The following is a 12,513-nucleotide window of genomic DNA, read 5'->3' on the forward strand; positions in this document are numbered from 1 at the left end:
AAAGGATCTGTGAGGTGCCATTCCATTAGATACCTTTTAATGTCAAGAAGCTACGGGAACCAGTACACTCTCTCTTTAGCAGAATTAAAATAATATAAAAGTAAGTTTATGTTTAAGAGTTTTGTTATATGCAGTATGAAGACTGGAAACTTCTAACTGGATGTGTTCTTGGTCTCAGCATCCTTAGTCAGCTCACTAAACTTCTGAAATACAGTATTGTTTTTAGTACTCCTGAGAAGCTAAAACCATTCATAGTCCTACAGAATGGAAACAGACCCTTTGGTCCAATCAGTCCATGCTGATCATAACTAAACTAGTACCACCTGTCTTTTAAACGTTGTAATTGTACCAGCATCCACACTTTCTCAGGAAGTTTATTCCACATGCGAACCAGCCTCTCTTTAAAAAAAAATGACGTCTTATGTCTTTTTAAAATCTCTCTCCTCTCACCTTAAAAATGTGTCCCCTGTCTTGAAATCCCCCATCCTAGGGACAAGTCAGCTATCATTAACTGTATCTATACTTCTCATTTATTTTATAAACTTCTATTAGGTGGCCTCTCAGTCTCCTATGCTTCAGTGAAAAAAATCCAACCTTTCTTTATAATTCAAACCTTCCATACCTGGCAACATCCTGGTAAATCTCTGCAGAACCCCCCTCACACTTGATAAATTCTTCCTATAACTGGGTGACCAGAACTGGACACAGTATTCCAGAAGAGACCTCATCAATATCCTGTACAACCTCAACATGACTTCCCAACTCCTATATTCAAAGGACTGAACAATGAAGGCAAGTGTGCCAAATGCCTCTTTAACTACCCTGTCTATATGTGATGCACACTTCAAAGAATAATGTACCTACACCCCTAGGTCCCTCTGTTCTACAGCACTACCCAAGGCCCTACCATTAATTGTATAAGGCCTACCCTTGATTATTGTACCAAAATGCAATACCTCACATTTATCCAGATTGAACTCCATCTGGCATTTTTCAGCCTCCAGTCCATAAAGCGACACTCCACCATTACTCTGCCTCCTGACGTTAAGCCAATTATGTATCCAGTTGGCAAGTTCACCCTGAATCCCATGTGTTCTAACTTTGGTAATTTGTCTACTGTGCAGAATTACTTTAAATTGTTGCATTAAATAAGGAGACTTTTGACACAGACTAATTTTTTATGTCAATAAAGATGTCGTCATTTTTATATCCAAAGGGTAGAAATCATAGAGGACTTAGACTTTGAGTGGGAAAGAATAGCATTCACTTTCTGGATTCCACTCTTTTCTTTGACAGTTTCGAGCACTAGGTTAAATAAGTTTCACTTTGGGGGCCTGTATTGCTTTCCCCACTTCAAAGTTTGGTGATGCCTGTACTTCTGGTGATCGTACCTGTTGTTGTTTGGGACACATTGCCATCAGAGGATGGAAATGATTTTTCGATCATCCCTTGGTTAAACTTAATTCTAGTTGTCATGATGACTTCTACTCTGACCACCAGAATTCTCTTTATCCAAAATAGACAGTTTGCAAAACAAACTTATCCAATGCATATATGTTTGAGCAACCTTGTTTTTTAAATGATTCTAATTTCCCAGTTGATCTTGATCTCGGACGCAAAAATTTCACTTGATATTCATCTGAGATTTTCTTTAAAGAAATACACTTCACTACAAATGTACCAAACAACTCACTTCAATTGCTCACTGCACCTTCTGTTATTTGTAAGTACACAGTGTTTCTCATTCAGCCAATTTGTTTATTGGATGTTTAAGTATTCCCAGTTGTTGAATACCAGTCTCTTACAGATAACGAGGGAAGTACTAAATCAAGTAGTTTCAAATTTTAGCAAGAGAAGGGAACATGGTTTTCTTTTACTATTCTTAGGGACCATTGTCACTGTACATTTCTTAGCTATTTTTATGAGACATCAGCTGTGTTTTCTTTTCAGTACTTGAGTATATTTAAAATCACTTTTATAGTATCACTGTGTATGAAAGGATAATTTTTATGTGTTTAAATCAGGAATATAATCAAAGTATATTTTCATAGGAAATTTGTAGTGTTTGAAGTCTTGCGAGAAGATGAATTTTCTCCACTGAAGAATGCGGATAGTCAGAATGGGAAAGACACACCTACAACCGCACGCCATGCTCTGATGTCCCTGCATCATCGATGGGTACTAAATGCAGGTGGACACTTTGTTGATGAAAATGGAACAAGGATTCCAGCAATTCCCAGGTATATAATTTGTGCAAACGTTCTATGATGAAGCACACAAGTCAGTATTTACTTGAACATCTCATCATTCTGCCTTCAATACAGGACCAAATTCCTGGAACACACTTTCTCATAATGGGAGTACCTTCAACACCCTCAGTGTTGCGATTCAAAACCAAATTCAAGATCATTTTCTCAAGAGAGTTAATAGATGAGCAATAAATGATGCCTACATACTGTGACTGTGTGCAAAAGTTTGGGTAGAAAGAAACATTCCTATCCAGATAAACCCACAATATTTCCCAAGTCTTAAATTCCAATATATGTTCTGTTGTCTTTTTTGGTTTTACACCACTATGCATCTGATTATAAATTAAAAGAAATCATCAAAAATCTTGGGGTAAGTCTGGCTGCTGTAACTGTTCACCAGAAACATCGTTTACTGTGCACCTTTTTCAGAAGCTGTTTATCATCATCATCATCATCATCATCATCATCATCATCATCATCATCTACCCTGCATTAGTTGTCCTTGAATCTTGCCAAGGTTTACAAGATTGCTACAGCACCACATACCTTACTGTGCAAGTATCAGCATCCGGAATAAAAACTTCTGTACAACATAAGGAGAAACAGAGATTTCAAATACATCTGCACCTAGATTTCTTATATGTGAGGTAGTTCAGAGAATGTTTACTGGATTGATTCCAGCGATGATTGAGCAATTTAAGTCTATTCTCCCTGGAATTTAGAAAGAGAGGAGATCTAATTGAGGTATACAGGATGCTAAAGATGATTAACAGAATGTTACATCATGGGATAATTTTGAATGAGAGGTCACAGTTTTAGGATGAGGTAGCAGATTTAAAACCGATGAAGATAAATTTTCTTCCAAAGGGTCATAAATCTGTGGAATCCTTACCCAAGAGTGCAGTGGATGCTGGAACATTGAGTAGTTTAAAGAGGAGATAGACAGATCTTTAATTAGTGATGAGTTGAACGGTCATACAGAACGTGCAGGAAAGTGCAGATAAGGTTGAGATGAGATCAGCAAAATGATATCAAATGGAGGAGTAGGCTTAAGGGGCTGAATTGTGTACGCTTGCTCCTAGTTCTTATGCTGTTCTATCGTGTAATTTGTGATCTTACATTCACATGAAAGTAAGATAATGTAGCCAGAAACAGTTACAATTTAGCTTTAAAATTTGATATAGCTTCCTAATTAAGCTGACAGTTACAGCTGTGTATATGTAAAATGTTGCCCAAACCCACTGAGACTTATTTCCTACACCAGTTCAGCAATCGCTATACATGCAATGTGGTATCAGCCCATGGTAGACTTTCACAGTTCTTCTGAATTTTCCTGATTTCTTAAAGTCCATCCTGCACAATTGTTGGTATCCATTTTTATTTTGAAGTTGCCTTTTCCATGCTGTAAAAAAATTTGAATGCCACTTTCCCATGTAAGTAAAGTAACCTTAACAGATAAAAATAATGAATATTAGAGTTTATTCTCCTCAAAAGATATAGATCTATATTAAAAGTGTTTATGATTGCTGATAAAGCTATAAAGTATATTCCAGAAAAGATCATTCACAAAAGATTTTAATGCACATTAAATGCTTACTTATCAGTTTTGTGTTGTCTGCATTCAAGTTGAGATGCTTCCTGTATTTTCTAAGTAATAATTTGAACAGCAGATTAACCCCAGTGTAGTTTGAGTCCTTTTAACACCATTTTGGGGTATACTGGGGAGAAATTTGGAGATCAGCGTCTGTGATTTATTCCCTTTTATGGTCTTTGAAGTTATTAAAATCCACTTCCATATAATTTTATAGAAATTTTTTTATTAATTCAGTTTTATTTTAGTCCCATACTTATTTGTTATATTTTCATTTTGTTGCATTTTATTTTCCCATTAACTCACTCTTTCTTCCCATGTGGCAGTTCGACAACTGGAATGTCAGAAGCGATCAATAACAAGTAAATATTTTGGGTTTGGTTTAATGCATGGTGATGGGTCGTGGCTGCTTTGCTGAAGTAAAGGAAACACTGTAGAGGAAGACTTGCCTTTTTGTACTGCCAGTGTTTAAATGCTTGTAAAGCAAAACAAGATTCTATCAATATGTTTGTATAATTAATCGTGGCCCTTACTATGAACAGTAATATTATCCACTGCAAATCTTTTTAGTATAGTGTTAAAGGACATAAATAAATCTTATATGATCCAATTTGTTATGTGAGTCCAAGTTGATTATCTCTGTACTAGAGATACAGGAAAAGCCTTAATTTATGAAGACCATGTGCTGGTTTGTAGCTATACATTAAATGTGTCAGTACTTGGCAGTATTTGAGGGGTAGTCACTCACACATCTGATCAAGTTCTATTATTTTTACAAGAACTCTATATTCTTTGCAGGTCATCACTTTCTTTTATGAACAAAAGTAATACAAAGCTGCCTCACTCTAACCCAGACTGACTTTCAAATTATCAAAAAATCCAAAAAGAATTTTTTTTTTTGTTTGTTCTTCATTTGACCACCCTTTCCCCTTCTATTTTTGTTTTGCTTGGTGACTCACTGTTTCGCTATCATTTCATTTAGGGGTGCACCCACTTTAAGCCACGGAAATATTGGATTTAAAGCATTATTGTGGAATGCTATATTCATTGTATATCAAAATCCAATTTTTAAAATAAATATATTAATAGAGTTTAGATAATACCATTAAAAAGAATAATCCATGGCTGTTTTTCCATAATGTAGTTCTTTATGCATCGACTGGGTTTAGACATTGGCAGTTGCAGGTAAATACTGACCTTATTTAATAAGCAGTGAAAACACACATACTAACACCAAACAAGGTTTGCATGCCTGAACACTACTTAGCATGTTAATTTGTGTAATGGTGATTGGTTTGGACTTTTAATTCAGCAGTACTAACTCTTCTAAAGAATCTATCCACCAATACATCAGTCAAAGTTCCCTTTAAAAATTATAAGGCTTTAATTTGACTTCTTTAGTGTTGATGATTACTAAAGAGAAAAAGGTGATTGGAGGGTATTCATGCTCCAGAAAGCCAAATTGCACCGAAATTCACTTTGGTTTTCACTTTTTTGTTTGCAAAGATTCTTGCAAAACCAACCTTTTATGTCCAGATACTGAAATAAAATTAAAGATTCCATTGATCTACTAACATTATCAATTTCAATCAATTGAATGTTTAAGAACAAAGAAACGGTTCTGTTATTAAACAAATTTTAGAATCATAGAATCTCTACAGTGTACAAATAGGCAATGTGGCCCATTGAGTCCACACGGACTCACCAACAGAGGTGAGTCTGTTTATTTTGTTTGCCATTATTTTAACTTAGAACCTGATTTTGCATTTAAACATGTTCAGTGCAACATGTTTCTTTCATTTACAATTCTGACCTTTTAATCCAACTAATGAAGAGTCCTGGTTAAGACTGGATATTTGATGGTGGTTTTAGAATGATTGTGATCCATAGTAAATGAAAACTGCTTGATTCTCACTTCAGGAGACCAGAAGCCACATTAAGGTGATGTAAAGGAACTTAATAAATACCCAGTTAGTTCCAGCTACTTCCAAATGAGGGCATTGTTGTTTACAATTCTAATCCAGTTGTCACCTTTAATAAACCTTGAAAGTCTAATGTTAAAATTGACTGAGGCTTTATGTTTAAAAAAAGTGACTATTTAAGAATTGTTGTGATAGATTCTAAGAGGACTTGGTATTTGCTGAGTGAGTTTTAATAAGTTGCTGACAATCATATTTTACTTTTCAGTCTGCAGGAGTTGGCAGATGTTCCAATCAAATGTGAAATTTCTCCACTTGTATCTTATTCTGGAGAGGTCAGTGTTTATTTAACATGGATAAGATGTGACTGCTTTAGAAGTAAAAGTTGTAATTATGAAGAATTATTGTCTTAAGTTACTCAAAACAGTATAAACTCTAACGCTACATGTGTACCGGTTTAACAAGTTTTCTATAAAGCTGATCTATTAATTTGTGAATCTAACAAATTTAGCCAGAAAACAGACCATGATGAATTCTCATATGTTAAACCTTTTTAGGAGCTGCTGTCTCAAGCTGCTGCATTAGTAAAATTGATGTATGGTATAAGGTATACTTGTGGACCTTCAGGCTTGCTGTCAAGAGACATTCAGGAGGCACCAGCTCTGTAAAGTTGTCCAGAAAGACATGTTACTTGTGTTTCTTGGAAGATTTATACATAATTCCTTCTGGTTGAATGTTGTATTGCAGAACCCTGGAACGTGCTGTGGAATATAAGTCTCTTTCTGAGACTTATTTCTCTATGATCTGACCAACAAAAGCATTGATCCTTTTTGTGGCTTCCACCCTTCCTTATTACCTCCCACTGCTATGCAACTAATCGAACATTCTATAGTGTAATTTCTTGTTAAAAAGGATGAGCGTTATAACATTAATAAAGAATGCAATTTGTTAAAATAACTTAATGGGTCTAGGAAGAGAGAGATATACTTCATGTAGGGAAGGGAAGTATGTCAATGGAAGCATCTATGGGACAATCTAAGACAAGGCTGTCAGACCTTTACAAGAGAGTTTGAGGTTTTTGGTTGCACACATGAAGTTAATGATTTATTTTCCAACCTTTAGTATTGACAGTACTTTTTTGTATTTGCATCTACACAATGAGGTTATTTTTCACCAGACCAAACTGAAGTTAGTGGAGTATTGGCAGCTTTTGATTCTATGCTAAAGCCCAGACAGCCATTCCATTTTTTAAACATTCTTTTGGTAGTGAAAAGTTTTTGACAATTTGGTCAAGACAACTTGTAAGCTTACCAATTCATGGGGAAAGTCAGCACTTTTTTTAATATCCAGAAGTACTGTCATATACAAATGAACAGCTTTTCCCACCATGAAATCACATATGGCAACTTTCACCTATTAACCTGTATCAGTTATTCTGCATTTCCAGTTGCTCAATTTACATGCAGATGCCATTAAGGACAATGCAATAGCATCAAAAGTGAGGGAGAGGTTAAATAAAAATGGAGTTGGAAATGAGCCATTTTTACTACATGAGAGGACAGAGTGCTGATTACTTGGACTTTGGTTGAGCATTGTCATTGAGAATACAGTTAATGATTGAAATGCCAGGCTTGATTTAAATTTTAAATTGAGCACATTGACTGGTTAAGGTGGTAGCCTGAGAAATGAATCGGTGAATAGCTGTGACCTATTTTGTTATTATTGAACAAGGAACAGTGTACGTATATGCTCTTTCTGTCTGCAAAGATCAGAACAGTACTGCATATTACTATATGTAGATTCCATACGTACAAGTGCATCTGTGATGAAAGAATATTACAAAGATTGCATATGGAAAGGTGAGTCGCAAATCCATTTCAGTCTAAATTTAAATACTTTGTCCAAGTTAACTAAAAATGAATTATACTTGCAACTTCAACTGTAATTTTATTTTAAATCTAGAATTCATTGTCCCAATTTTAATGACAGAAGTTAATGTTGTGAATTGAAAAGATATTCAATTCAAACAGTGGAGGATTATGAAATCTGGCAATATGTGCAAGTGAGGAAATTAGAAGTTTGAAGAATATTTCTCTTCCTGTTTGAGACATGTGGGATGTCTCAGCTAGACCGACATTTATTGCCAAACCTAGTTCTCCTTAAGAGCTGCATTCTTGAACCACTGCAATCCTTGTTGATTAGATAGAGAGGGAAGCTTGCAAGTGGTGGCAGTCCCATTCATCTGTCATTCTCCTTTCTAGATTCGGGGTAATCCAAGATGGATGTGAGAAAACGTTGTGGCTGTAAGAGTGCTCCATTTTTTTGAGGTATTTTAGGTGTTGGAGCTGATTTCCTCAAATTGCAGGAGCAGTATTTACTGTTTTATGAGCTGTTGCATTGTTTTGGAACTTTTTGGAGGGGGTTGGAGAAAAGATCAAAACAGTGGTACTTTTAAAAGGAGGAAGAGAGACAAAGGCAGAAACCACATGGTCAGTGAGAAAGAGAGAGAGAAAGAAACCTACACTGCTGTATGATACAGCAATTAATCTGTGTAGCTACTGCCTTTGTTGGTTGAGTTCTAGACATTGTTAATTTTTCTTAGACGCATTCCAAACAGCGAAATTCCCAGCTGGCCTTGGAGGAACCTGTGTGAGAGAGCTAACAGTACAGGAGCAGATAAATGCATGGTTTAAGTGTAACTTTGCTATCTTGCTTTACTAGTGAATAGAGTGGGTTCTTTTTGGTTGTATGATTTGTTGAGATGTCGCTTGATTAAAAATTAGAAATATATAATGTAGGTACTAAGTTAGCCTGGAGCAGAGTTCTTTTTAGAGCAGTAAGACTGCTATTTTCTGAGTCTCTAGATTAAGGTGCAAAGATGGCCTTTATTAGAGTGATGTACTCTTCCTGTCGGATGTGGGAGATTAGGGAGAACTTCCGTGTTACTGATGATTATATCTGCAGTAAATGTGGTTGTGAATCCTATCAGATTGCATGGATCAGTTGGAGCAGTAGTTAGAGGCATGAGGAATTTACAGGAACCGGGGGTGTTATGCATGGCAGTTGCAGGAAGATAAACTGCAGATACAGTCATGTAGATGGGTTACCGGCAGGAAAGTAGGAAAGGGAGGCAGGTAGTACAGGAGTCTCCTGTGGCTGTCCCCATCTCAAACAAGTATGCTGTTTTGGAAAATGTACAGGGTGATGGACTTTCAGGGGAATGTAGCACGCATAGCCAAGTTTCTAGTACTGAGACTGACTCTAATGTAACGAGGGGTACATCGGGTTCTAAGTGATCGATTTATGATGGGGAACCTTCTAGTCAGAGGCGCAGACAGATGTTTGTGCAGCCAACAGTGAGAAATCAGAATGGTGTGTTACCTCCCTGGTACCAGGATCAAGGATATCTAGGAGAGAGTGCAAAATATTCTCAAAGGGGAGTGGGACCAGCAGGAGGTCATTGTACACATTGGAACTAACAACAAAGAAAGGAAAAAGGATGAGAATCAGGGAGAATATAGGATATTAGGCAGGGATTTAAAAAGGAGGCCCTTGAGGGTAATAATATCTGGATTACTTGTGGTGCTATGAGATAGTGAGGGTAGGAAGAGGAGAATACATCAGATGAATGTGTGGCTGAGGAGCTGGTGCAGGGGAGAAGGGTTCACTTTTTTTGGATCATTGGAATCTCACGTCCAGAAGTGACCTGTATAATAAGGAAGGCAGATGAACTCAGGGCATGGTTAGGAACATGGGACTGGGATATCATAACAATCACAGAGACATGGCTCAGCTTAATGTCCCAGGATACAAATGCTATAGGAACGATAGAAAGGGGGGCAAGAGAGGAGGGGGAGTGGCATTTTTGATAAGGGATAACATTATGGTTGTACTTGGGGAGAATATTTCTGAGAGTACGACCAGGGAAATTATTTGGATGGAACTGAAAATTAAAAAGGGATGATCACCTTATTGGGATCGTATTACAGACCCCCTGATAGTCAGCGGGAAATTGAGAAACAAATTTGTAAGGAGATCTCAGCAATCTGTAAGAATAATAGGGTGGTTATGGTAGGGGGTTTTAACTTTCCAAACATAGACTCGGACTGCCATAGTGTTAAGGGTTTAGATGGAGAGGAGTTTATCAAGCGTGTACAAGAAAATTTTCTGATTCAGTATGTGCAGAAGGTACAAAACTTGACCTATTGTTGGGAAATAAGGCAGGGCGGATGACTGAGGTGTCAGTGGGGAAGCACTTTGAGGCCAACAACCATAATTCTATTAGTTTTAAAATAGTGATGGAAAAGGATATACAGGATCCAAATGTTAAAGTTCTGAATTGGAGGAAGTCCAATTTTGATCGTATTAGGCAAAAACTTTCAAAAGTTGATTGGTGGGTGGGGTTGCAGATGTTCACAGGTAAAGTGGCTGGAAAATGGGAAGTCTTCAAAAATTAGACGAGAGTCCAGAGGCAGTATGTTCCTTATAGGGTGAACGGCAAGGTTGGTAGGTGTAGGGAATGCTGGTTGACTAGAGAAATTGAGGTTTTGGTTAAGAAAAAGAAGCATGTCAGGTATAGGCAGCAGAGATAGAGTGAATCTTTAGAGTGTAAAGGCAGTAGGAGTATACTTAAGAGGGAAATCAGGAGGTCAAAGGGTTGACATGAAATAACTTTGACAAATAGTGTTAAGGAGAACCCAAAGGGATTTTAATAAATCCATTAAGGACACATGGGTAACTAGGAGAGAATAGGACTCCTCAAAGATCAAGGCAAACTATGTTTGGAACTGCAGGAGATGGGTGGATTCTAAACGAGTATTTTGCATCAGTATTTACTGTGGAGAAAGAATGGGAGATATAGAATGTGGGAAAGTAGATGGTGACATCTTGAAAGATGTCCATATTACAGAGGAGGTGGTGCTGGCTCTCTTAAAACGCATAAAGATGGATAAATCCCCAGGATCTGATCAAGTGTACCCTAGATCTCTGGGAACCAGGGAAGTGATTGTTGGGCCTCTTGCCGAGATATTTGGATCTTCGATAGTCACAGGTGAGGTTGGCTAACATGGTGCCACTACTTAAGGAGGTAAGGAAAAGCCAGGGTATGACAGACCAGTGAGTCTGACATCGGTGGTGGGCAAGTTGTTGGAGGGAGTCCTGAGGGACAGGATTTATATGTATTTAGATAGGCAAAAGACTGATTAGTGGTAGTCAACATGGCTTTGTGTATGCGCAATCAAGTCTCACTAGCTTGATAGAGTTTTTTGAAGTAGTAACAAGAAGGATTGAGGGAGGCCAGAGCTGTGGACGTGATCTATATAAACTTCAGTAAAGCGTTTGACGAGGTTCCTCATGATAGACTGGTTAGCAAGATTAGATCATGTGGAATACAGGGAGAACTAGCCATTTGGATACAGAATTGGCTCAAAGGTAGAAGACAAAGGATGGAGGGTAGCCTTTCAGACTGGAGGCCTGTGACCTGTGGTGTGCCACAAGGATCAGTGGATGTAGGTTTGTTCACTGAGCTGAGGTTCATTTTCAGATGTTTTGTCACCATACTTGGTAACATCTTCAGTGAGCCTTCAAATGAAGCACTGCTGATGATTCCTGTTTTCTATTTATATGTTTGAATTTCTTTGGGTTAGTAATGTCATTTCCTGTTTTTTTTTCTCTGTGGTTGGTCAATCGGGTCCAAGTTGATGTGTTTGTTGATAGAGTTCTGGTTGGAATGCCATGTTTCTAGGAATTCTCGTGCCTGTCTCTGTTTGACTTGTCCTAGGATGGATGTGTTGTCCTAGTCGAAGTGATGTCTTTCCTCATCTGTATGTAAGGATACTAGTGAGAGAGGGTCATGTCATTTTGTGGCTAGTTAACGTTCATGTATCCTGGTGGCTAGTTTTCTGCCTGTTTGTGCAATGTAGTGTTTGTTACAGTCTTTGCACGGTATTTTGCAAATTATATTAGTTTTGCTTGTTGTCTGTGTAAAGTCTTTCAAGTTCATTAGCTGCTGTTTTAAGTGTGTTGGTGGGTTTGTGGGCTACCATGATGCCAAGGGGTCTGAGTAGTTTGGCAGTCACTTTCGAGATGTCTTTGATGTAGGGGAGAGTGGCTAGGGTTTCTGGACACATTTTGTCTACTTATTTGGGTTTGTTGCTGAGAAATCAGCGGACTGTGTTGAATACCCGTTCTTTTTGAATACACTGTATAGGTGATTTTCCTCTGCTCTGTGTAGTTCCTTTGTGCTGCAGTGTGTGGTCGCTCATTGGAATAATAGTCTAATGCAGCCTCATTTGTGGATGTTGGGGTGATTGCTTCTGTAATTCAATATTTGCGGTGGCTCAATGGTCTCACAGCACCAGGGTCCCAGGTTCAATTCTAACCTCGGACGACTGTCCGTGTGGAGTTTGCACGTTCTCCCCGTGTCTGCGTGGGTTTCCTCCGGGTGCTCCGGTTTCCACCCACAGTCCAAAGATGTGCAGGTCAGGTGAATTGGCTATGCTAAATTGCCCATAGTGTTAGGGGCATTAGTCAGAGGGAAATGGGTCTAGGTGAGTTGCTCTTCGGAGGATCAGTGTGGACTGGTTGGGCCGAAGGGCCTGTTTCCACACTGTAGGTAATCTAATCTAATTTGGTCCGTATGTGGTGTTTTCCTGTAGACGCTGGTTTGAAGTTCCCCATTGGCTGTTCGCTCTACTGTGACATCTAGCAATGGTAGTTTGTTGTTGTTTTTCCTCTTCTTTTCAGTGAATTTTAT

At 38.0% G+C, this 12,513-nt stretch overlaps 1 protein-coding gene across 7 annotated transcripts in view; it reads left to right on the forward strand.

The window, feature by feature from the left end:
- Positions 1-12,513, forward strand: part of uap1 (UDP-N-acetylglucosamine pyrophosphorylase 1) — a 49,797-nt gene that overhangs the window by 24,458 nt on the left and 12,826 nt on the right. For 2 of the 7 annotated variants that reach the window (XR_015758189.1, XM_043699842.2), the window contains exons 7-9: positions 2,052-2,240; positions 4,167-4,202; positions 6,028-6,094. Coding sequence is in view for 3 of the 7 variants with exons in the window: in XM_043699842.2 (XP_043555777.1) it covers positions 2,052-2,240; positions 4,167-4,202; positions 6,028-6,094 (292 nt within the window). In the remaining 4 variants the exon portion in view is untranslated. Of the gene's footprint in view, positions 1-2,051; positions 2,241-2,324; positions 4,203-4,984; positions 5,026-6,027; positions 6,095-12,513 lie in introns of those variants that run through there. The other 5 variants (XR_015758191.1, XR_015758192.1, XR_015758190.1 and 2 more) reach the window with 3 other exon arrangements.

This window comes from Chiloscyllium plagiosum, unplaced genomic scaffold, assembly GCF_037043375.1.
Source record: "Chiloscyllium plagiosum isolate Xiang-an unplaced genomic scaffold, Cpla_swu_hap1 HiC_scaffold_9, whole genome shotgun sequence".
NCBI lineage: Eukaryota > Metazoa > Chordata > Chondrichthyes > Orectolobiformes > Hemiscylliidae > Chiloscyllium > Chiloscyllium plagiosum.